The 22,805-nt window shown below is 34.2% G+C and overlaps 1 protein-coding gene and 1 long non-coding RNA gene across 2 annotated transcripts; one reads left to right on the top strand and one right to left on the bottom strand.

Annotated features, from left to right (window-relative positions):
* The first annotated feature begins 13,743 nt into the window (after window positions 1–13,743).
* Window positions 13,744–21,217, top strand: LOC141723837 (pleiotropic drug resistance protein 1-like). Its single transcript, XM_074525752.1, has 23 exons — window positions 13,744–14,264; window positions 14,395–14,515; window positions 14,724–14,812; window positions 14,915–14,999; window positions 15,089–15,248; window positions 15,373–15,449; window positions 15,765–15,818; window positions 15,909–15,999; window positions 16,092–16,393; window positions 16,485–16,766; window positions 16,872–17,188; window positions 17,288–17,448; window positions 17,537–17,640; window positions 17,728–17,884; window positions 17,968–18,131; window positions 18,244–18,576; window positions 18,689–18,979; window positions 19,329–19,412; window positions 19,491–19,624; window positions 19,765–19,992; window positions 20,076–20,247; window positions 20,394–20,648; window positions 20,755–21,217. Exons 1-23 carry the CDS (start codon window positions 13,906–13,908, stop codon window positions 21,016–21,018), a joined length of 4,284 nt encoding a protein of 1,427 aa, XP_074381853.1. The 5' UTR covers window positions 13,744–13,905; the 3' UTR covers window positions 21,019–21,217.
* LOC141723838 (uncharacterized) lies at window positions 18,444–21,901 on the bottom strand. Its single transcript, XR_012576379.1, has 3 exons — window positions 21,657–21,901; window positions 18,664–19,420; window positions 18,444–18,582 (listed from the first exon to the last, which is right to left on the bottom strand). It is a non-coding gene; the product is annotated as an uncharacterized LOC141723838 (long non-coding RNA).
* Window positions 21,902–22,805: the final 904 nt, after the last annotated feature.

The raw sequence follows: 22,805 nt of genomic DNA, 5'->3' as shown, positions 1-22,805 counted from the left end.
TGTCTATCTAAAAAATCAGTATATCACACCATTCAGTCACCAACGCAAATAACAGAGAAACAAAAAAGCACAAAACAAAAACACTGCCTCGAATTTGGTGTGTCGTGACTCCCTCCCTGATCTCCGAAGTCTGGAGCTGAAGCCAAGTGTTAACAATCGAAAGATCTTCTTGCACTCTTTTCTCTTTTTGTCTCCTTCCATTCTTACTTTAGATCTATAACCTTTCAAGTAAGCAATTTCTAAATTTTGTATTTATCTATTTACGATTCCTTTTTTAAAATAAAAAATATGACATCCTAATTGTTAATTGTTATTATGATACATTGTTAGTTTGCTAGTTGCTTAATCAATTATTTATTAATTAGATTAAAATTGTTTAATAATTTGAATATGTAATTAGTTAATTGATTAATTCAAATTTACTTATTTGTTTTACAGAATGGAAAGATACTTTAAAAGAAAATTACCCTCAACATCGGAACCATCTCATAGTGATAGTAATGTTGAACCCGTTATCAATGCATCCTCGAGAGAAAATATCAATATGTCTCAATCTTGTTCTACTCCTTCGATACCTAAATTAATTGATTTGAACGAACTTCCTTCGGATCCACATGATAGAAAAAGAATTTTAGACTATCATCCAAATCAAAGAGATGAAATTAGAAGGGCATATATACTTAGAGGGCCTTGTAGACCGGAAGGGTTTATATATCCAACAACGATGATAGGAGGTAAGCCGAGATGTTTTAATCCTCAATGGTTTGAAAGTTATGAATGGTTGGAGTATAGTGTTAAAGTTGATAGAGTCTTTTGTTTGCATTGTTACTTATTTAATGATCATGTTAGAACACAAGTTGGGGGTGATGCATTTATTTTCAAAGGTTTTGGTGGTTGGAATAAAATGCAAGAAAGGCTTAAAGCTCATATTGGGGAAGTTGGTAGTGTTCATAGTAAAGCAATTAAAAATTATGATGCTCTGATGTGTCAAGATCAATCTATTTCCGTTGCTTTACATAAGCAAAGTGATGTTACAAAGAATGAGTATCGGATTCGACTAAATGCTTCAATTGATGTGTCAAGATATTTGTTAAATGGTTTATTACCTTTTCGGGGTCATGATGAGTCAGAAAAATCGTTTCATAGAGGGCACTTTTTGGAATTGAGGAAGTACACTCAAAATTAGAATGAAAGTGTTCGTGAGGTCACATTAAAAAATGCTCCAGGAAATAGTCAAATGGTGTCTCCCAAGATTCAAAAGGATATTTGTCACTGTTTTGCACAAGAAATTCTTAAATCTATTCTTTCAGAAATTGGTGATGACGTATTTGCTTTGTTAGTTGATGAGTCAGGTGATGTTTCTAAGAATGAACAAATGGCTATTATTTTAAGATATGTTGATTCTGCATGTGGATTGGTTAAGGAGAGATTTGTTGGTCTTGTTCATGTAAAGGATGTAGGATTTTTAATCGCAGCGGGGCGTGGAAAAACACTTTTACACACACAAAATCCAAATAAAAGCATATAAATCGTGAATAAAAATTCGAGGGATCGAATCTAACCTTTTAAAATTAATTCGGAGACAACGATCAGAGATCCTTAGCAGTTGCTCCTCAAGTGTGAAGCACTCCACCGGTATCCACCAAGAAAACGACTTTTAGGAGGAGGAGGAGGTGGAGAGAATTTGGTTTTCTAAAACTTTTGGGTTTCTGGGGTTAGAATAAAAATAGGGTCTATAATAGTGTATTTATAGGCAAAATTTTCAGCTGAAATTTTCCCATAAATAATATTATTATTATCCCATTTATTATTCTTATTAATAATTAAAACACCTTTTAATTATTAATCCTTTTTCTAAACACTTTAGAAATAATTCTCTCTCTTGATTTAATTTCCAAAAATTAAATCCTTTAATTAATAATATTAAGAACTTTTCTTAATTAATTTATAATCAATTAAATCTCATTTAATTAATTATTAAATTTGCCAATTAATTATTTATTTCATAAATAAATAATTATCAGCCATTATTAATTAATTCCTCCACCATTAAATCATTCTCTTTTTATGGTGTGACCCTGTAGGTTCAATATTAAGCCGGTAGTAGAAATAAATAATAATAAAACTATTTTATCATTATTTATATAAATTCTCTAATTTATTAAATATGATTAATTAATTAATCACATTTATTCTACATCGTGAGGGATGCTTCTTAACATATCGCGACTATCCGGATAATATGAATTCACTGCTTAGAATACCAAGAACCTGTCAGTGAATAGTTACCGTACAATAAACTCCTTCTACCCTACAATGTCCCGATTAAATACAAGGCATGGATCTCGTGTCAAGCCTATCTAATTTAATCACTTGCTTACCATTTATTATGCGTAGTTCTATGCAAATCAGAAACTCCTTTCTAATTTCATTCACCCTGGCCAGAGATTCCTGAACTAGCATAAGTGGATTAGCCTTGAACATTCACTTCCTTCACTGGAAGGGGTAGATCCTTTATTGATCATACACTATCTTCGTGTACAAATTCCTATACCCAGTAGAGCCCTAATAATTGTCCCTGGAGACTAAGAACTAAACCAAAGCATAGTTCAGTGTACACAAGATGACTATGATGACCTCAAGTCTAAGGATACTTGTACAACTATCACTATGTGAACAACTGCTGACACGTGAGTGAACTCCATCAGTTGTTCAGCTGGGCGAGTCATGTTCAGTGAACTTATTCTATAATAAGCACCTACATACTAGCTATAGTGTCACCACACAAATATCTATGAGAACAGATATCCTTCATAATGAAGCAAGCATAGTATGTACCGATCTTTGCGGATTATTAATTACCAGTTAGTAATCCTCTGACCAGGAACTATTTAAGTTTAGAGTTATCATCTTTTTAGGTCTCACTATTATGATCTCATCTCCACCACTATGGTATATCTAAACTATGGTATATCTTATTTAAACACTTAAATAGATAGAGCCCGTAATAAAAACAAAACAAGTCTTTTATTAATATCAATGAAATCAAAACAGATTACATAAAGAGTTATTCCTAAATCCTAATACCTGATTGGACTTAGGACATATTCCTTTCAATCTCCCACTTGTACTAAAGCCAATCACTCTGGTATCTAATACCCATCTCATCTCTATGACGATCAAAGTGACTTTCAAAAAGTAGCTTTGTGAGTGGGTCTGCTATGTTATTATGTGTGTCAACTCTATTTCAATACAATACAAGAAATGTTACCGCGCTCCCACTAACCCTTTTGTAGACGCATGGTTCATCTACGTTTTTGATAAAATCAAACTCTTTGATTGTCTCATCAAAACGAATGTTCCATCTTTCGAGAAGCTTGCTTTAAACCACATATGGTTCGCAGCAGCTTACACACTAGGTTTTCATTTCTCTTGGAAATAAAACCACCTGGCTAATTGCCAGATCTCATAGTCGTAGTAAGCAGCAATCGCAAGCAAAATCCGAACTGATTTTAATAGGGCTACAGGTAAAAGGCTTCATCAAAGTCAATCTATTGCCTTTGTTTGAATTCTTTTGCCACAAGCCTGGCCTTAAAGGTCTCCACCTGGCCATCTGCTATAATCTATCTTTTGTATACCGTATACTTAGATTCCATTCTGGATTTCATGGCACTATGCCATTTCTCTGAGTCAACACTACTCATAGCCTCATTATAGGTCACAGGGTCGTCATCATCAATGATCGATAACTCATTGTCATTCTCAATGACAAGGCCATATTACCTCTCAGGTTGGCGAGACACTCTCCCTGATCTATGAATGGGTTGTTCCACAAAAGGTTGTTCAGTCAGAACAGGTGTTTCCACTTGATCCGTAGCAGGTTGTGCTTCTTGAACTTCATCAAGTTCAACATTGCTCCCACTGTTTCCTTCAAGGATAAACTCCTTTTCCAAGAAGGTAGCATGTCTGGAGACAAACACCCGATGATCGGTGTAAAAGTAATACCCTAAAGTCTCTTTAGGATATCCCACAAAACTACATTTTACGGATCTATATTCCAGCTTATCTGGGTCAACTTACTTGACATAAGCTGGACATCCCCAAATCTTAACGTGTTTAAGTCTCGGTTTCCTTTCTCTCCATATCTCATACGAAGTTTGAGGAACAGATTTTGGAAGGCACCTTATTCAGTAAATATGCTGAGGTTTCCAATGCATAACCCCATAGGAATACTGGAAGATTTGCATAGCTCATCATGGACCGAACTATGTTTAACAAAGTTCGATCTCTCCTTTCAGATACCAATCTGGAGGAGTCCAATGGGAGACTATACCATTTACTTTGAGATAATCTAGAAACACTCCATTAAAGTATTCACTACCTCGATCTGATCGAAGAGTTATAATACTATATTTGGTTGTTTCTCCACTTCATACTTATACTCTTTGAACTTTTCAAAGGCTTCAGACTTGTGTTTTATCAAACACATATCTGAATCTAGATCTATCATCTATGAAAGTAATGAAGTATGAAAATCCACCCATGGCTTGCTTAGACATTGGTCCACATACATCTGTGTGTACCATTCCTAGCAAATTTGCAGTCCTCTCTCCATGTCTACTAAATGGACACTGCAATGCCACTATAAAGTGAGATTTTCATCATCCCTTTTCTTTTATTTGTTTGTTCAATCTGAAATAAATTATGTCACATACATACAGACCATTATTTAAAGTACCACGTCCATAAAGAATATTATCTCTAAGAATAGAACATTCATTATTCTCAATAATAAATGAAAAATCCAGCCAAGTCTAGCATGGGAATAATATTCCTCACAATCGAGGGAACAAAATAACAATTATTTAAAACAATAGTCTTGCCCGTAGGCATATGTAAATGAAATGATTCTACATCTTTAGCAGCAACTCTTGCTCCATTTCCCATCAATAGAATCACCTCCTCTTCCTCAAGAGTCCTACTTCTCCTTGGTCCCTGCAATAAATTGCAGATATGAGAACCACAGGCGGTATCGAATACCCAAGTAGAAATGACATATTCACTTTTATCATGAACATACCTGAATCAGAAGCGGTAGTCTCACTACCCTTCTTCTTCAATTCTGCAAGGTAAACCTTGCAGTTCCTCTTCCAGTGCCCCACCTGGTTACAGTGAAAGCAAACAACTTTGCTCTTGGGGTCTTCAGCTTTTGGTGGAACCGGCATTTTCTCACCTACTTTCTTCTTCTTGGAAGAGTTCCTCTTCCTTTTCTTAGGATTGGAACCTTCACCAATTAGAAGAACAGAACTCTTCTTAGGGGAAAAATTCGATTCTGCAGTCTTCAACATGTTGTGGAGTTCAGGCAGGCTGACATCCAACTTATTCATGTGAAAGTTCACAACAAACTGCGAGAACGAACTTGGAAGCGATTGCAAGACCAAGTCTTGGCTCAGCTCCCCATCCATGGCAAAACCAAGTTGTCCAAGACGTTCAATCAAATTGATCATCTTAAGTACATGGTCATTCACAGATGATCCCTCAGACATCCTACAACCGAACAGCTCCTTCGATATCTCATATCGAGATGTCCTCCCCGCCATATCATACAACTCTTGTAGATGCATGAGGATAGTGTGAGCATCCATATGCTCATGTTGCTTCTGTAGCTCAATGTTCATGGAAGCTAGCATGATGCATTGAGCAACATTTGCATCATCTATCCACATACGATACACAACATGTTCATCATTATGTGTATCACTAGCAGGTTCGGTAGGCTTAGGTGAGTCAATCACGTATTCCAGCTTCTCAATCCTGAGAACAATTCTCAAGTTTCGAAGCCAGTCAGCATAATTAGGACCAGTCAATTTGTGAGCATCCAGTATGCTCCTGAGTGATAGTGCAGAAGACATAACGTACAAAGTAAATCTGTAAATGATAAACACATAACAACACTTAGCAAATATTCGATTTCATTTCAAAACACTATATGAATCGGGTCTTTATTTATAAGTGGCTCCCACTAGTTTTCCTAATTTATTCAACCCCCTACATGAAAAATTAAGCATTCATAATGCTAGTGGGAATAGGGATCCTACATTCCATTACACAACCCCGGCTGTGGCACGAAACGCCATGTAATGTTCAATAGGCAGACAACTCTTGTCAATTACATCTAATGTTATTCCCTAATCAAACTTTAGCCTCTTGAATAATTGAGTCACGACTGTGGCACGACAAACTCAATATTCTAAGTCAAGTCTAACCCAACATTCCGTACTATTGAATCAGTCCCCAAAGGCCCACGGCTGTGGCACGTAACGACCTTTAGATTCTTATTCAATGTACACATCTCTATGTAATAGACAAGTATTTCTTATTTCGAAATCAAAGCCCTCGGCTGTGGCACGAAACGACAATGATTCAAAAATAAGAACTACTTTCTATCATGTTGGAAGGCTATGACTGACACAAGCCCGTTGTGTCATTGGCCAATTACTACTTGATATTATTTAATTTTAGAGGGATTATATTACGTTACAATCATAATCATATTATAAAGAGATTCTTCCTTTTAAATTAAATATTTCAAATCAATAATCAATAATCAGATGATTCCCAGATCGGGTGGAGCATTGTCAAGAGGCGTCACTTAATAACCCTTTCTTACAGATAGAAATCTGTTGTTGACAGAATCATCCTTTTTCTCATATCGAAAATTCATATTCAATTACGTGTTTCAAAAACACAAGAATCTCATGATTGTATTCATAATATTATTCTTAAGGTTATGAAACAATTTCACTATACTAGGTTGTCTAACAAACGCCTTATGTTCATTTAAGTTCACCTAAATCTATCATCGCATGATAAACTAAGCATATATCACATATATAAACATGAATAAACATCAAGGTAGGCATGTTACATCATCTAGTACATTAGTCTAAGCATTATACATCTCTATGTATCACATGAAGCATTTAAAAGCAATTTAAACAGTTAAAAACAGCTTAAAAACACTTCTGTTAGCTATAAACAGTTCGAAACAATTTCATAAAATATCATATAATATACCATTAGAAGCGTCTCGAAAAGACGAATCCAACGGCACCAAAATCGCCCATTTCTGAGCTGGCACGCGCCCACACGCGCCTAAACAAACTTTCCCACGCGCGGCCACGCGCACACGCGCCTGACAGCGCGTGCCTGACTTTCCACCACGCGCACCCACGTGCTCACGCGCTCCACGCGCCCGAACCCTGATGCTGACGTCACCAGCGCGTGTCTTCCACGCGCCGCGCGTGGCACGCCAGCGCGTAAGCCCCACGCGCGCGTGGTCGACGCGCGGTCCTCCCCTTTACAGCGATTCACCGCCGCCTTTTCTTTTCTTGATCCCCGTGCCGCCGTCTGACATTCTCTGCATTATTCTGTCTTTTTCTCCCGTGCAGCAGACAGCAGTCCCAACACAGCAGAGTAACAGATGCAATATATATACATACAATTTATATATATATATGGTTATTTAATTACGAATTTAATTGTTAGAACTTCAAAAATTCATAATAAAAAATCTATACATCCTAAAATTATGGAAAAAATACCCAGATGATCTACAACACTTGTAGAACCCAGATCAACATTCAAAATTATTCTGAGAAACGATTTCTCATTAGACAAAATTAATCTATGATATAACTTGTAAAAATCATAATTAATTCATACAAGCACATAAAATTCTGAAATTTTTACCACAGATCTATATGCATACAACCTATGCTCTGATACCAATATTGGATTTTTAATCGCAGCGGGGCGTGGAAAAACACTTTTACACACACAAAATCCAAATAAAAGCATATAAATCGTGAATAAAAATTCGAGGGATCGAATCTAACCTTTTAAAATTAATTCGGAGACAACGTTCAGAGATCCTTAGCAGTTGCTCCTCAAGTGTGAAGCACTCCACCGGTATCCACCAAGAAAATGACTTTTAGGAGGAGGAGGAGGTGGAGAGAATTTGGTTTTCTAAAACTTTTGGGTTTCTGGGGTTAGAATAAAAATAGGGTCTATAATAGTGTATTTATAGGCAAAATTTTCAGCTGAAATTTTTCCATAAATAATATTATTATTATCCCATTTATTATTCTTATTAATAATTAAAACACCTTTTAATTATTAATCCTTTTTCTAAACACTTTAGAAATAATTCTCTCTCTTGATTTAATTTCCAAAAATTAAATCCTTAATTAATAATATTAAAAACTTTTCTTAATTAATTTATAATCAATTAAATCTCATTTAATTAATTATTAAATTTGCCAATTAATTATTTATTTTATAAATAAATAATTATCAGCCATTATTAATTAATTCCTCCACCATTAAATCATTCTCTTTTTATGGTGTGACCCTGTAGGTTCAATATTAAGCCGGTAGTAGAAATAAATAATAATAAAACTATTTTATCATTATTTATATAAATTCTCTAATTTATTAAATATGATTAATTAATTAATCACATTTATTCTACATCGTGAGGGATGCTTCTCAACATATCGCGACTATCCGGATAATATGAATTCACTGCTTAGAATACCAAGAACCTGTCAGTGAATAGTTACCGTACAATAAACTCTTTCTACCCTACAATGTCCCGATTAAATACAAGGCATGGATCTCGTGTCAAGCCTATCTAATTTAATCACTTGCTTACCATTTATTATGCGTAGTTCTATGCAAATCAGAAACTCCTTTCTAATTTCATTCACTCTGGCCAGAGATTCCTGAACTAGCATAAGTGGATCAGCCTTGAACATTCACTTCCTTCACTGGAAGGGGTAGATGATTTATTGATCATACACTATCTTCGTGTACAAATTCCTATACCCAGTAGAGCCCTAATAATTGTCCCTGGAGACTAAGAACTAAACCAAAGCATAGTTCAGTGTACACAAGATGACTATGATGACCTCAAGTCTAAGGATACTTGTACAACTATCACTATGTGAACAACTGCTGACACGTGAGTGAACTCCATCAGTTGTTCAGCTGGGCGAGTCATGTTCAGTGAACTTATTCTATAATAAGCACCTACATACTAGCTATAGTGTCACCACACAAATGTCTATGAGAACAGACATCCTTCATAATGAAGCAAGCATAGTATGTACCGATCTTTGCGGATTATTAATTACCAGTTAGTAATCCTCTGACCAGGAACTATTTAAGTTTAGAGTTATCATCTTTTTAGGTCTCACTATTATGATCTCATCATAATCCATAAAAAGCTTTACTCTAAACTATGGTATATCTTATTTAAACACTTAAATAGATAGAGCCCGTAATAAAAATAAAACAAGTCTTTTATTAATATCAATGAAATCAAAACAGATTACATAAAGAGTTATTCCTAAATCCTAATACCTGATTGGACTTAGGACATATTCCTTTCAAAGGAGACATCTGCTTTAACTCTCAAATCAAGTATTGATTCTTTACTTATTGAATTTGGTTTGAGTTTGCAAAGAGTTAGAGGGCAGGGCTATGATGGTGCAAGTAATATGCGTCGTGAATTTAACGGGTTAAAAACCTTAATCATGAGAGAAAATAGCTCGGCTTATTATGTACATTGTTTTGCTCATCAACTTCAGTTAGTTATTGTGGCTATTGCGAAAAAACACTTTCCGGTTGAAGATTTCTTTGATATGGTATCCCTTTTAATAAATGTGGTTGGTGGTTCTTGTAAACGAACAGATATGATTCGAGATAGTCAAAGAGAAAAATTGTTAAAAGAGATAGGGTGTGGTGAAAGAGAAACTGGAAGTGGACTAAATCAAGAGTTATCTCTCATTAGAGCTGGGGATACACGTTGGAGTTCTCATTATAGATCACTTATGCGTTTGGTTGATTTGTTTCAGGATGTTCTTGATATGCTTAGCTATGTTGAGAAAGAAGGTAAAAAAGATGTGCAAAAACGTCAAGCAAATGGTCTTCATATCTATCTCATGTCATTTGATTTTGCTTTTTATTTGCATTTGATGTTGCATATCTTTGGGCTCACTGAATCTTTAGCAAAAGCTCTACAAAGAAAAGATCAGGATATCTTGAATGCTATTTCATTGGTGAAATCAACTAAATGACAGTTGCTAAAGTTTAGAACTGATGGATGGGTTCCCCTTTTAGAGAAGATATTTTCTTTTTGTGACAAGCATGGCATTGAAAAGTTGAATATGACAGAGTCATATATTAATCCAAAAAATAGAAGACAAAAAACAGGAATCACATATGAACATTTTTATTGTTTTGATTGTTTTAATGTTATTGTGGATATGCAACTTGCAGAGTTTGATGATCGTTTTAATGAGGTGAACTCTGAGTTGCTCATTTGTATGGCTGATTTGGATCCACGTGATTCATTTGTTGCATTTGACTCATTGCAGTTGATGAGGTTAGTTGATTTTTATCCTAGTGACTTTAGTTCTATGAAGGATGGCATTGGAGCATGAACTTATCATGTATATTGATAATGTGAAAGACGACAAAAGATTTGCTCATTTGAATGGGATTAGTGATCTTGCTAGATTGATGGTCCAAACACGGAAGCATTTATCTTATCCTTTAATCTATCGTTTGAATGAAACTTGTGAAGTCGGATTTGCGCAACCGAATTGGTGATGTATTTTTAAGTGATTGTCTTCTTTCGGCTATTGAGAAAGAAGCGCTTGCCAATGTTAGTAATGATGATGTAATAAATCGTTTTCAAAAGATAAAAACGCATAGTGAACAACTATAAAATGTAAAAATATTTCTTATTTATATAAATTTCGTACTTTTTCATTGTTATTGTCTTCGTTAATATTTATATAAGGAATCCACTCGTAAAAATTCCTGGGTCCGCCACTGAATATACATTACTTTTGTTGTGTTAAAAGCTATGTCTAAAAATACAATAGACATTAGTTTCTTTGTGTAAATCGATGTTTAAAAATTGATAGATATCATAGTTTCTGAAAGAAATCGATGTCTAATGGGTTGAAAGATATCGATGTATTACCAATATTTAGAATAGACACCACCCATGTCAATATCGGTTATTCCAAAAAGTTTTTGTTAGTACTAGAATAGTTGTACTAGAATCGGGACTATGGGTCAAATTCTGTTAATTTTAGGTACGACTTTCTTTTTACGAAATTTTAATTTCTTCGACTTCATAGGAAAATTTTATATTTTTAAATAAATTTTCTAATAAAAATGTATTTCTAAATTTTTAAACATTAAAAATATATTAAAAATATTAATTTTTACTTTATGATCATTGAATCTAAATTACACGCCGAAAAGAAAAAAATGCCATATATAGTAAAACGAGTGAGTATTTAGTATTTATCGAACCATTTTTTTTTGACAAGATTTACCAACAATTTCTAATACAGTTTCACTACACTAGGTATAATTCTAGGTAGAGAGTCACGTATAACATGTATTATTGTTTATTAAAAGAAAAAAAAAATCAAAGACTAGAATTATAATAGTTGAATAGAAAGTCAAGTTTTTGAATCCACCTCATTACTGGCGTCATCAGGATTAATAAACAAATTAAAATGTTGATTAAACTAATTAGCGAATGCCTAATAGCTACAGACTTTTGGTAACGTGTCAACTGGTACTTTAGTTAACAAAGACAGAATCACGAAAGCTCTCACCTTGTAAGTTATTACTGTTTTTCGAATACATTAAACATAAAATTAAAGATCAAATCTCGTTCTCACCTTCACCTTGTAGGATTAAGAAATTTCAATTTTATAACGTTCGTTTGGAAAATTTTAAAATAAGTAATTTATAATTATTTATAAGTGATAATTAGATGAATATTTATAAGTTACGTAATTGTTTGGATAATTTTATTTAAAAGTCAGAATTTTTTTACTTAAATAAATTAAAATAAATAATTTTTAAATATAATTATCTTAATTTATGAATTTTAAATTTGAATAATATTTACAAACATATATTTTTAAAGCTAAAGTTAATAAAAAAAAGCGGAAAATGAAAATAAGTTGAGAAAAAGTACGTCACTGTTAACATTTAATTTATCAGCTTATAAGTTAAATTTACAACTTATAAATTAGATCGACAAACACTCGTCGATAAGTACTTACGAGCTTATAATGCATAAGCTACTTATTCTTCGTTAACCGAACATGCCCAAACTACAAAAAAAACAGTTAAATGTATTATTTAAAAAGATATAATATTATAACTGAGGTGAAATGATTTTCGGTCAACTTCATAAAAGTTAATAGAATAGTGTTAGAAATTTAAATTATCAACTTTTTTCTGATAAAGTGGTAAAGATACATGATAGTATGTGTTATTCTAATTGATGCAGTTATAACTTGACGATATAATTGATGATATCGATAAAAAAACATGTTCATGATATCTGATTAATTTTTAAAGAAATAAAATATGTACTAAGACCTTGTCAAATGTTTTTTTTTGTGTTAAATAATATTATAAATAACATGCAAAAATGAAATATAAATCGCATACCGCATTACTGACGTATGTGGTCATCGGGATATGTTGACCTAATATCTGACTCAAATTTAATAATCCCCTTTACTTTGAAAGTGGAAAAGGAATTCATCATGTAAAAAAGGTAAGTTTATATGGGAACCGTGTAGTGTAGGTTATCTGGTACTATACACAGTTGTCTCGTGCAGTCTTCTTGTCTCGGTCTCGGCCTGTCAAACTTTTCTCTTTCTCATTTCGGCTGTGTATTTATTGAGAAAAATGTTAATATATTTTAATAATAAATTTGTTGATTTTTATTTATATCTTGTAATTGCAGACAAGCTTAGTTGCAGTGGCCATGGAGTTTTTGCAGATGTGTAATCCATTAGATCAAACTTCTTTAAAAGATCATGAATATATCTAGTTTGACTAATGAATATTCCATCACTAACTTGCTTAATTTGTAAATCAAGGAAGTAAGCTAGTTCTCCCATAATATATTTTAATAATAAATTCGTTGATTTTTATTTATATCTTGTAATTGCAGATGTACCATGGAAATAATAAATTCGGGGTGAAATTCTCTTTTTTTCTATTATTATTTTTATCAAAACATTTTATAATATCTTTTTTAATAATATTTTTATAATTAAAATAAATTTATTTACGGGAGACCGGTGCACCTTATTAGATGCGTCTAGTTTAATAGAAAGGTACAAAATTATGTAAGAGAAGATTTAAAATAATATTAGAGGTCTAAATTATATTATTGTGCTATTAAAAATATAATGCAGCCATTTGGCTAATAAAAAAACCAGAATGCAGCCGCTATAACGTTCAGCTTGGAACTACAGCTAAAAGACCTGCAACTTGTATAAACAGTTGACAAAATAGCAACATGATTACATTGATGACATGGTTTAAGACATAATTAATCCGAATTAACACTACTCCATAATTAAGTAATGATATAACCGCCAAGAATCTTACTCTAAATTTTACTGTCTTTTATAATTTTCTACTTGACATTTATTTTAATTTAGTGTCTGTTCAGACAGACATGTTCATCTGAATGAATTTGTATCTAAAATATGTTTTAATTATCATATTTATGTTTTTAATAATTTAAGGTTGATTTTCAAAAACGGCGTTCAATCAATGGCAGTAAAGGAGAAGACTTTGTCACATTCTTCATGTATAAATAGGAGAAGTGGCACTTACAAATTTAATGAAAAACATTTCTCAACTGTTATGCTGTACTGCATGCAATTTGCACTTGATCTTCATGACTTCTCATATCTTCTAATATAACGCTACAAGAGAAACAGGCAATTGTGACGGTGTTAATACGAAAACCTTGTTGCAAGTGTGGTTGAGTTCAAAAAAATGGAGGCAAGTGGTGTTTTACGGCCAAGTTCGAGGGAAAAAATGGGGAGTTTTAGGGGTAGTTTAAGGGCAACTAGTTCATCAATATGGAGAGATCAAGGCATGGATGTCTTTTCGAAATCTGTAAGAGATGAAGATGATGAAGAGGCTTTGAAATGGGCTTCTCTCGAAAAATTGCCTACTTTTGATAGGCTAAAGAAAGGCTTGCTTCTTGGATCACAAGGTGGTAGTACTATTAATGAAGTTGACATTGATAATCTGGGAGTAAACCAGAGGAGAGATTTGTTGGAGAGACTTGTGAAAATTGCTGATGAAGATAATGAAAAGTTCTTGTTAAAGCTCAGAGATCGGATTGATAGGTATTAGACTATTTCTGATTTCGCGTGTTAATTGTTTTTTGTGTGTGTGTTTCAGTTGTCAGCAAAAGATTTTGTTAAGAAATGAAATTTGTGGTTCTGTTACTGGTTGTGATGGGATTGATTTTACTAGGGTTGGAGTTCAATTGGCAACAATTGAAGTCAAATTTGAGAATCTGCATGTTGAAGCAGAGGCTTTTGTAGGAAGCAGAGCTCTGCCTTCTTTCTTCAACTTCAGTCTTGGTATATTGGAGGTAATACTAGACAACTCATGTGTACATTAATATAGTTTTTTGTTTTGTTAATTGAACGAACTCTTGACCTCTCGTAAAGGGAGTGAGGGAGATAATGACGGATCAAGAGGCCACTGGTTACATCTATAGAATTGTGCACACCTGTCTTTGCAATATCTGGTCATAGACGGTATATCTGATCATGTTCATTTCTTGTTTAATTTAACAGGGGCTGTTAAACGTTTTCCGTATACTGCCGGATAACAAGAAGCAATACACTATCCTTGACGATGTTAGTGGAATCCTTAGGCCTTCCAGGTGGGCTTAACTATTCACATGATTTAAATTTGACTTTCTGAGTTTAATTTTTCGAGGGAATTTTATCTAAACACTAACTTTCTTCTATGTAATGTGTTGCAGGATGACATTGCTTTTAGGTCCTCCCGGTTCTGGAAAGACTACGCTGATGCTTGCTTTGGCCGGAAAGCTAGATCCCAGCCTTAAGGTCTAATATCTGCAATTTAATATTTTACATATGGATCTTGCAGTCTTAGCAGAAGATTTTACATTATTAAAACTCTGTGTTCTTACCAGACTTCAGGGAGTATCACATATAATGGCCATGACATGAAAGAGTTTGTTCCACAAAGAACAGCTGCTTATATTAGCCAAAATGATCTCCATATAGCACAAATGACCGTGAGGGAAACATTGGCCTTCTCTGCAAGGGTCCAGGGGGTTGGATCAAACTATGGTTAGGAATAGTTTAATAGATACTTGTGTCATTCTACTCTGATAATTTAGAATGTGGAAATTCTTTTTGTTTAAGAAGTAAACTGCTTTTCAATTTATTTCTAATACTTGTCTAAATTTCCCAGAAATGTTAGCTGAGCTTGCAAGAAGAGAGAAAGATGCAAATATCAAACCTGATCCTGATCTTGACATCTACATGAAGGTAAAATTATTATTTAGTAGCTGGATGTGAATCTATGCAATTTGAACATACATCAACCCTGGGAGTCTGTAGTAAAAAGGAACACATCTAATGGCATTATTATAACTTTACTTAACCTGAACAATTTTTTCAAATAAATAATCCCCCCTTCCCCTGCCGGTTTCATCTTGTTATTATAGGTCGTGTTTGACGCGATGGTCCAATTCTCAGCTAAATCCATGATTCGATGATTTTATAAACTTCATGAAATGTTATGGTATATATTCTGGCATTTTTTCATGACTAAGGTTTAACTCATTTGTTAAAATAATTCAGGCAGCTGCAACAGCAGGTCAAGAGGCTAGCGTTGTCACAGATTATGTAATGAAGGTATAAATTTATCTGTAGACCTTTAACAGTCACATTCAAAGGAGAATAACTTGATAATATCTGAAACTATTGCTTCTCACTTAATCGCAGATTTTGGGACTTGATGTGTGCGCAGACACTCTTGTTGGAGACCAGATGCTTAGGGGTATATCTGGGGGACAAAAGAAGCGCGTTACAACAGGTTAAACAAATCTAAAATATAATTTACATTGTGAAAAGAAGTAAAATAATGTTAGGGTATGTATAAAATCTAATTGCTCTATTTTATTATAGGTGAGATGTTGGTTGGACCATCCAGAGCACTTTTCATGGATGAAATATCTACTGGTTTGGACAGTTCGACAACATATCAAATTGTTAAAGCACTCGGCCACAGTGTGCACATTCTGCAAGGAACTGCTTTCATATCACTTCTGCAGCCAGCTCCTGAAACTTTTGAGCTATTTGATGACATATTTCTCATATCTGATGGCCTCGTAGTGTATCAGGGACCTCGTGAACATGTGGTCGAGTTTTTTGAAACTATGGGTTTCAAATGTCCCCAAAGGAAAGGTGTTGCCGATTTCTTGCAAGAAGTGAGTGACTATAATCATTTGCATATTAGAACAGAAAAAGAGCTATATATTCAAGTCTAGGCATCATTTTTGACATATAATTTGGGTGCAGGTGACATCAAAGAAAGATCAGAGACAGTACTGGGTAAACAAGGATGAGCCTTACAAATTTATTTCAGCCAAAGAATTTTCTGAGGCATTCCAATCATTTCACGTCGGACAACAAGTTGTAAATGATCTTTCAAACTCATTTGACAAAAGCAAAAGTCATCCAGCTGCTTTGACGACCGATAAGTATGGCATTAACAAGACAGAACTCTTGAAAGCATTGACTGCAAGAGAACTTTTGCTAATAAAGAGAAACTCATTCATCTACATATTCAAGTTGGTCCAAGTGAGTTTCTTATGTTTGATTTTTTTTAAATGCTAATTCAATTTATATTGGTCTTGCCTTTTTTCTGTCTGGTTATTAACGATATGAACTTGTAATCTTTTTCAGATCATAATAATGGGGACAATTCTTATGACATTGTTTTTTAGAACCGAGTTAAACCAAGACACAACCACTGATGGAGGGGTGTACATGGGTTCTTTATTTTTTTCTGTGCTTATGCTGATATTTAATGGCTTATCAGAGCTTGCCATGACAATAGCAAGGATTCCTGTCTTTTATAAGCAACGGGACCTTCTCTTTTATCCTACATGGTCATATGTTATCCCAACATGGATCGTCAAAATACCCTTTTCTATTATCGAATCTGCCATGTGGGTAGGCTTCACTTATTATGTTATCGGATATGATCCAAATGCTGGAAGGTAAAAAAATTAATAAAGATAATCGTTACATGAATTCATTTCCAGAAAATTTTTATTAGTTCTTTGTGCCTATTATAATGTAAAATGACCCTATTGCAGATTCTTTAAACAGTGCCTACTACTTATACTAGTAAACCAAATGGCAGCAGCATTGTTCCGTATGATTTCAGCATTGGGTAGGATTATGACTCTTGCAATGTCATTTGGGGGATTTGCAATGCTTATACTTTTTGCTTTGGGTGGCTTTGTCCTTGCTAGAGGTATTTCCTGTCGATTGATTATCAATATTATGCTCATCTAATCTTTTAACACATTAGCTGATTGAGTGCTTATGATGTAATGATGCAGGGGATGTACCAGATTGGTGGATATGGGGTTACTATTGCTCCCCAATTATGTACGCTATGAATGCAATTACAGTGAATGAATTTCTTGGTCATCAGTGGAGCAAAGTAAGTTTGTTTGCACTTGTCCCATTGTGGCCAAATACACTCTCCTGTCGAAAATAAACTGATTAGAAATCTTTTTTCATGACAAAGTTAAATGGAAATGGAAATGAGACAGTAGGGGTTGCACTTTTGAAGTCTCGAGGTTTCTTCCCATATTCATACTGGTACTGGATAGGAGCAGGCGCATTAGTTGGATTCATTCTGTTATTTAATCTCGGCTTCGCATTTGCACTTATGTATCTTGACCGTAAGCATTTTACTTTTTACAATTAGAGTTTTACATTTCTTAGTCATATAATAAAGCAGATTACTAATATGTATACTCTGCAGCTCTGGGGAAGCCACAGGCTATGATTTCCGCAGAAGGTGATGCTACTGAGTTGGCAGAATCCACTGGTGAGAATGATCAGAACAAGAAGAAAGGAATGGTTCTTCCTTTTGAACCACATTCCATCACATTTGACGATATTAAATATTCTGTTGACATGCCACAGGTATGTAATTTGATCGAATATAACAGTTGTAATTTTGCGGATCAGAATTCAAAGTTAGCGGTTCAAGAAGTGCAAGTGCATAAATCTAAATTGTCCTCATAATATTTTCTAGGAAATGAAAGATCAAGGTGTTGATGAAGATAAACTAATGCTTCTGAAGGGTGTAAGTGGAGCTTTCAGGCCAGGTGTTCTTACTGCTCTAATGGGTGTCAGTGGAGCTGGTAAGACTACTTTAATGGATGTGCTGGCAGGTCGGAAAACTGGTGGACATATTGAGGGTAACATTACTATATCAGGATATCCAAAGAAGCAGGAGACTTTTGCTCGGATAGCCGGTTACTGTGAACAGAATGACATTCATTCGCCTTATGTTACTGTCTATGAGTCCATGCTCTACTCAGCCTGGCTGCGGTTGCCTTCAGAAGTTGATACCGACAAAAGAAAGGTTTGTCTGGATCATATGCAATGCCTCACTTTATTTCAGCAAGAAACATTAATATAATAATTTTATAATAAGATGCAGCAAACTTACCGATAATCGTTTCCAAAAAGTACAGATGTTTGTCGATGAAGTCCTGGAACTTGTTGAACTGGACACCTTAAAGGATGCGCTAGTGGGGTTGCCAGGTGTAAATGGTCTGTCAACCGAACAGCGCAAAAGGCTAACAATTGCTGTTGAATTGGTATCAAATCCCTCAATAATATTTATGGATGAGCCAACATCTGGGCTGGATGCAAGAGCTGCTGCAATTGTGATGAGAACAGTGCGGAATACCGTAGACACTGGAAGAACAGTTGTTTGCACTATTCATCAACCTAGCATTGACATCTTTGAAGCTTTTGATGAGGTGGGATTACTATATTTATATACACAAATGAACATAAGTATATGATGATGGCCCTGAGTTAACCTAAGCACAACACCTTGAGGGCCCTTACAAAGACAATAGGTTTTCAAATGCCTAGGCGTATCGTATTCATACACATATATCACAGGCTTATACACAAGTACAACCATATTGAAACCCTTTTGCATACACTACTGTTACATGGTAGGGTTGCATTGTGACAGGGGAGAAGGCCTTAACTCTCTTTGTCTCTGCCTCACTTATGTGTATTTTCATGAATTGAGTTGGTATTAAATTTCGTGCAAGTGTTCATATATAGGGACTAAAACTATTGTTGAATAATCCACAGCTCTTCCTGATGAAGCGAGGAGGAATGGAGTTATACGTGGGCCCAGTTGGTCGGGATTCTTGCGAATTGATCAAGTACTTTGAGGTGAGAAGCTGCAGAGAAATATATACAATTAGCTTTAAGTTTGACACTTGTTCTAAAACTTCACTTTGTAATTAAAAGGACATTGAAGGAGTAAGTAAAATCCAAGATGGATATAATCCAGCCACCTGGATGCTGGAAGTTACTGCATCATCTCAAGAAATGATTCTAGGAGTTGATTTCACTGAAAGATACCAGAATTCAGATCTGTACAAGTATGTTCTTTTAGCAACTCTAAAATTACCTTTAAACATGTATCAATTATCATCCTGCTTGATCAGTTTGCCACAGAAATTTCATTTTTGCGCCTTTTGAATAGTGTAATAAATGCTCTAATAATGTATGAATTGTGCAGGAGAAACAAAGCCCTTATTAAAGAACTTAGTACACCACGTCCTGGTTCATCCGATATTAGCTTTCCTACGGAGCACTCACAATCTTTCTTTATGCAATGCTGGGCTTGTCTATGGAAACAAAGGCGCTCATATTGGCGAAACACATCTTATACTGCAGTGAGATTTATTTTCACAATTGCTATATCATTGATTTTTGGAACAATGTTCTGGGACCTTGGTAACAAAATGTAAGTTGTAAACAGAGGATTACCAGATGTTGAGTATCAAAATGATTTAGTCTTGGTCTCCATCTCATTCAGTTAAATTGCAGAAATTCTCGGCAAGATCTTTTCAATGCAATGGGCTCTATGTATGCCGCTTGCCTCTTCCTTGGCTACCAAAATTCCTCTTCAGTGCAGCCAGTGGTCGCTGTAGAACGAACGGTGTTCTATAGAGAAAGAGCTGCCGGAATGTATTCAGCTTTGCCATATGCCTTTGCACAGGTAATTGCTCCTCCTGAATTTAATTTTTTCATCCGTGCTCCTCGTGAATTTTATTTGTTCATCCGTGCTTACTTGCCTGTGTTATTCTCATTGCTAATTTTACATGCATTTGTTTGCGGTTTAGTGATAAATTTGTCCGTATGCAGGTTTTAGTAGAAATTCCATACATCGCAATTCAAGCGGTGGTATATGGTCTTGTTGTTTATTCAATGACTGGTATGGAATGGACAGTAGCAAAATTCTTTTGGTACGTGTTCTTCATGTTCTTCACATTCATGTACTTCACTCTCTGTGGTATGATGACTGTGGCCTTGACCCCGAACGTCGAAGTTGCTACCATCTTTGCTGCTGCATTTTATGGATTATGGAATCTCTTCTCAGGATTTATTATCGCACGACCTGTAAGTTGTACTGCCTCAACACCTTTGTTCGACATCAATCTTTTCATAATCAAAAAATGAACACATACTAACGATTTATCTGCGTTGTTAATATGTTAAACGACAGAGCATGCCTGTGTGGTGGAGATGGTATTCTTGGATATGTCCACTTGCGTACACATTGTACGGTCTGATCGCATCTCAATTCGGGGACATGGACGACACAATCCTAGAAGACACGAACCAAAGTGTTAAAGAATTTGTTGAGGACTATTTCGGGTTTGACAAGGATTATGTTTGGGCAATTGGAGTAGCAGTAGTGGGATTCACACTTCTTTTCGGCTTCGTGTTTGCCTATGCCATCAGGAAAATCAATTTTCAGAAAAGGTAGGAACTTCTGCCGGAGCTTTTCGTAAAAGTCTTGATTGTTAAGTTCGGTATATATGAAGTTTTTTTTTTATGTCTCTCACGGAAAAGATCGGAAGTTTTTACTTGTGTTTGAGATCATCATAGGTTTGTTAAATTTTGTGTTGTAAAGAATGTAACTAGTTTAGTCTATGTTTCTTAATATTAATAACTCATTTTAGGAACTGTTAGGACTGCAAATGTCGTTAACGGAAATGAGCTTTCAATATATTTTTATATTCGTTAATAAGGTTGAAATCACATAAATCAAACAATAGTTTACTAGATTATTGACCATGCTAGAGGTTAAGGGATTAAGCCATAACTTATTTTGTTTCGATAGTGGAATGACCAAGAACAAACATTTCCGAACTAGAAAAATAATTATGTTATTATACGTTATATGCCTTTATTGTCATATTTGGCCTAACAGACGATTTTACTAAAATTATTATTGTTTGGGAACCTATATTTTAACATTTGAGCTTGAGTAATTTACTAGTTAGTTAACAATCAGGAGAGGATTAGAGAAAAATAAAGCAATGAGCTTAATAATAAAATAATTAAAAAATTCATTTACAATATATATTAGAAAATAAACTTAACAAATTTATAAAAACGTACCAAAAATTTGTCACCACTGGGAAAATTTGGGAGTTTGTTGCTTGTAAGTTTGCACTGGGGCTGGCTTCATTTTTTGCCTTCTCATCGCCTTCACATCTTTCACAAAAAAAAATAATAAAAATAATTGTTAAGCTAAATCATCAACATAGGCCCTAAGTATAGCTATAGCTATATATATAAGACCAGATTCATCCCATTTCTCCTGTCTAGAAAAAAACAAAGAAAAGTAGACGATACTGTTATATGAGTTGCTAGTTACTTACAAGACAAATTAACAAGATAAGTCGCTCGTCAAACTTATACAATTATTGTACGAGTTTCCTTTCCATCACAATTATTGTTCAAAAAATTGTTGGATTTTTCAAATTCTCGATATTTTCCTAAAAAGTATGTGACTGATTTGATATTTAAAATTTGAATTATTTTGATAAGTTATATTTGGATATTACGTTTTATTGTTGTAAAAATTAATATATTAAATAGTATTCAATTTTTGTTCCCATTTATCATTTCAATTAATACCGATTAACCGAAAATATAACTCAGTCAATTCGTTCCGGTTTTCAACTTCCATAGCCATCATCATGATCACAATATTTAATTACGTAGGCGACAAATGACAATTGAATTATTTGTAGGTTGTAGCATTCTGGATTCTTTCTAGATGATGAATTAATCTCTGAAATTACATGCATGCATGTTTGAAAATTATGAGTTCCCCCAAATTGGGGGCTAATCACTCAATCAGGTTCTTTCATACCAAGTGGCAAGTACGGTTGCTATTGTGTACCTTTATTATATCCTGCTAGCTTATAACCCGTGCTATGCATTATAACATTTCTAATTTTATTATTTTATATCAAAATAATTTAAGAAATGTAATAAGTATGTATTATTGAGATTAATGAAGTTAAAATATTTACATATTATTTTATATGTATTATAATATTGAATGATTCAAAATTTAAATAGTTAAAATCTTAATAAGTCTTTTTACTACAACCTCGTGCCGTGCATATATGAAAGTGGTAGTTTTGAATAACAGGTGTATTTGAATGATTTGGTATTGTTTTTCCTAATATTGATTTTTTATTTTTTTCTTAATTTATTAATTATTTTGTTATATTATAATTTGAATTACTAATATTA

Source organism: Apium graveolens, chromosome 5, assembly GCF_009905375.1.
Source record: "Apium graveolens cultivar Ventura chromosome 5, ASM990537v1, whole genome shotgun sequence".
NCBI classification, from domain to species: domain Eukaryota; kingdom Viridiplantae; phylum Streptophyta; class Magnoliopsida; order Apiales; family Apiaceae; genus Apium; species Apium graveolens.
The sequence above is the reverse complement of the archived record's forward strand: the minus strand, read 5'-3'. Positions and strand labels throughout refer to the sequence as shown.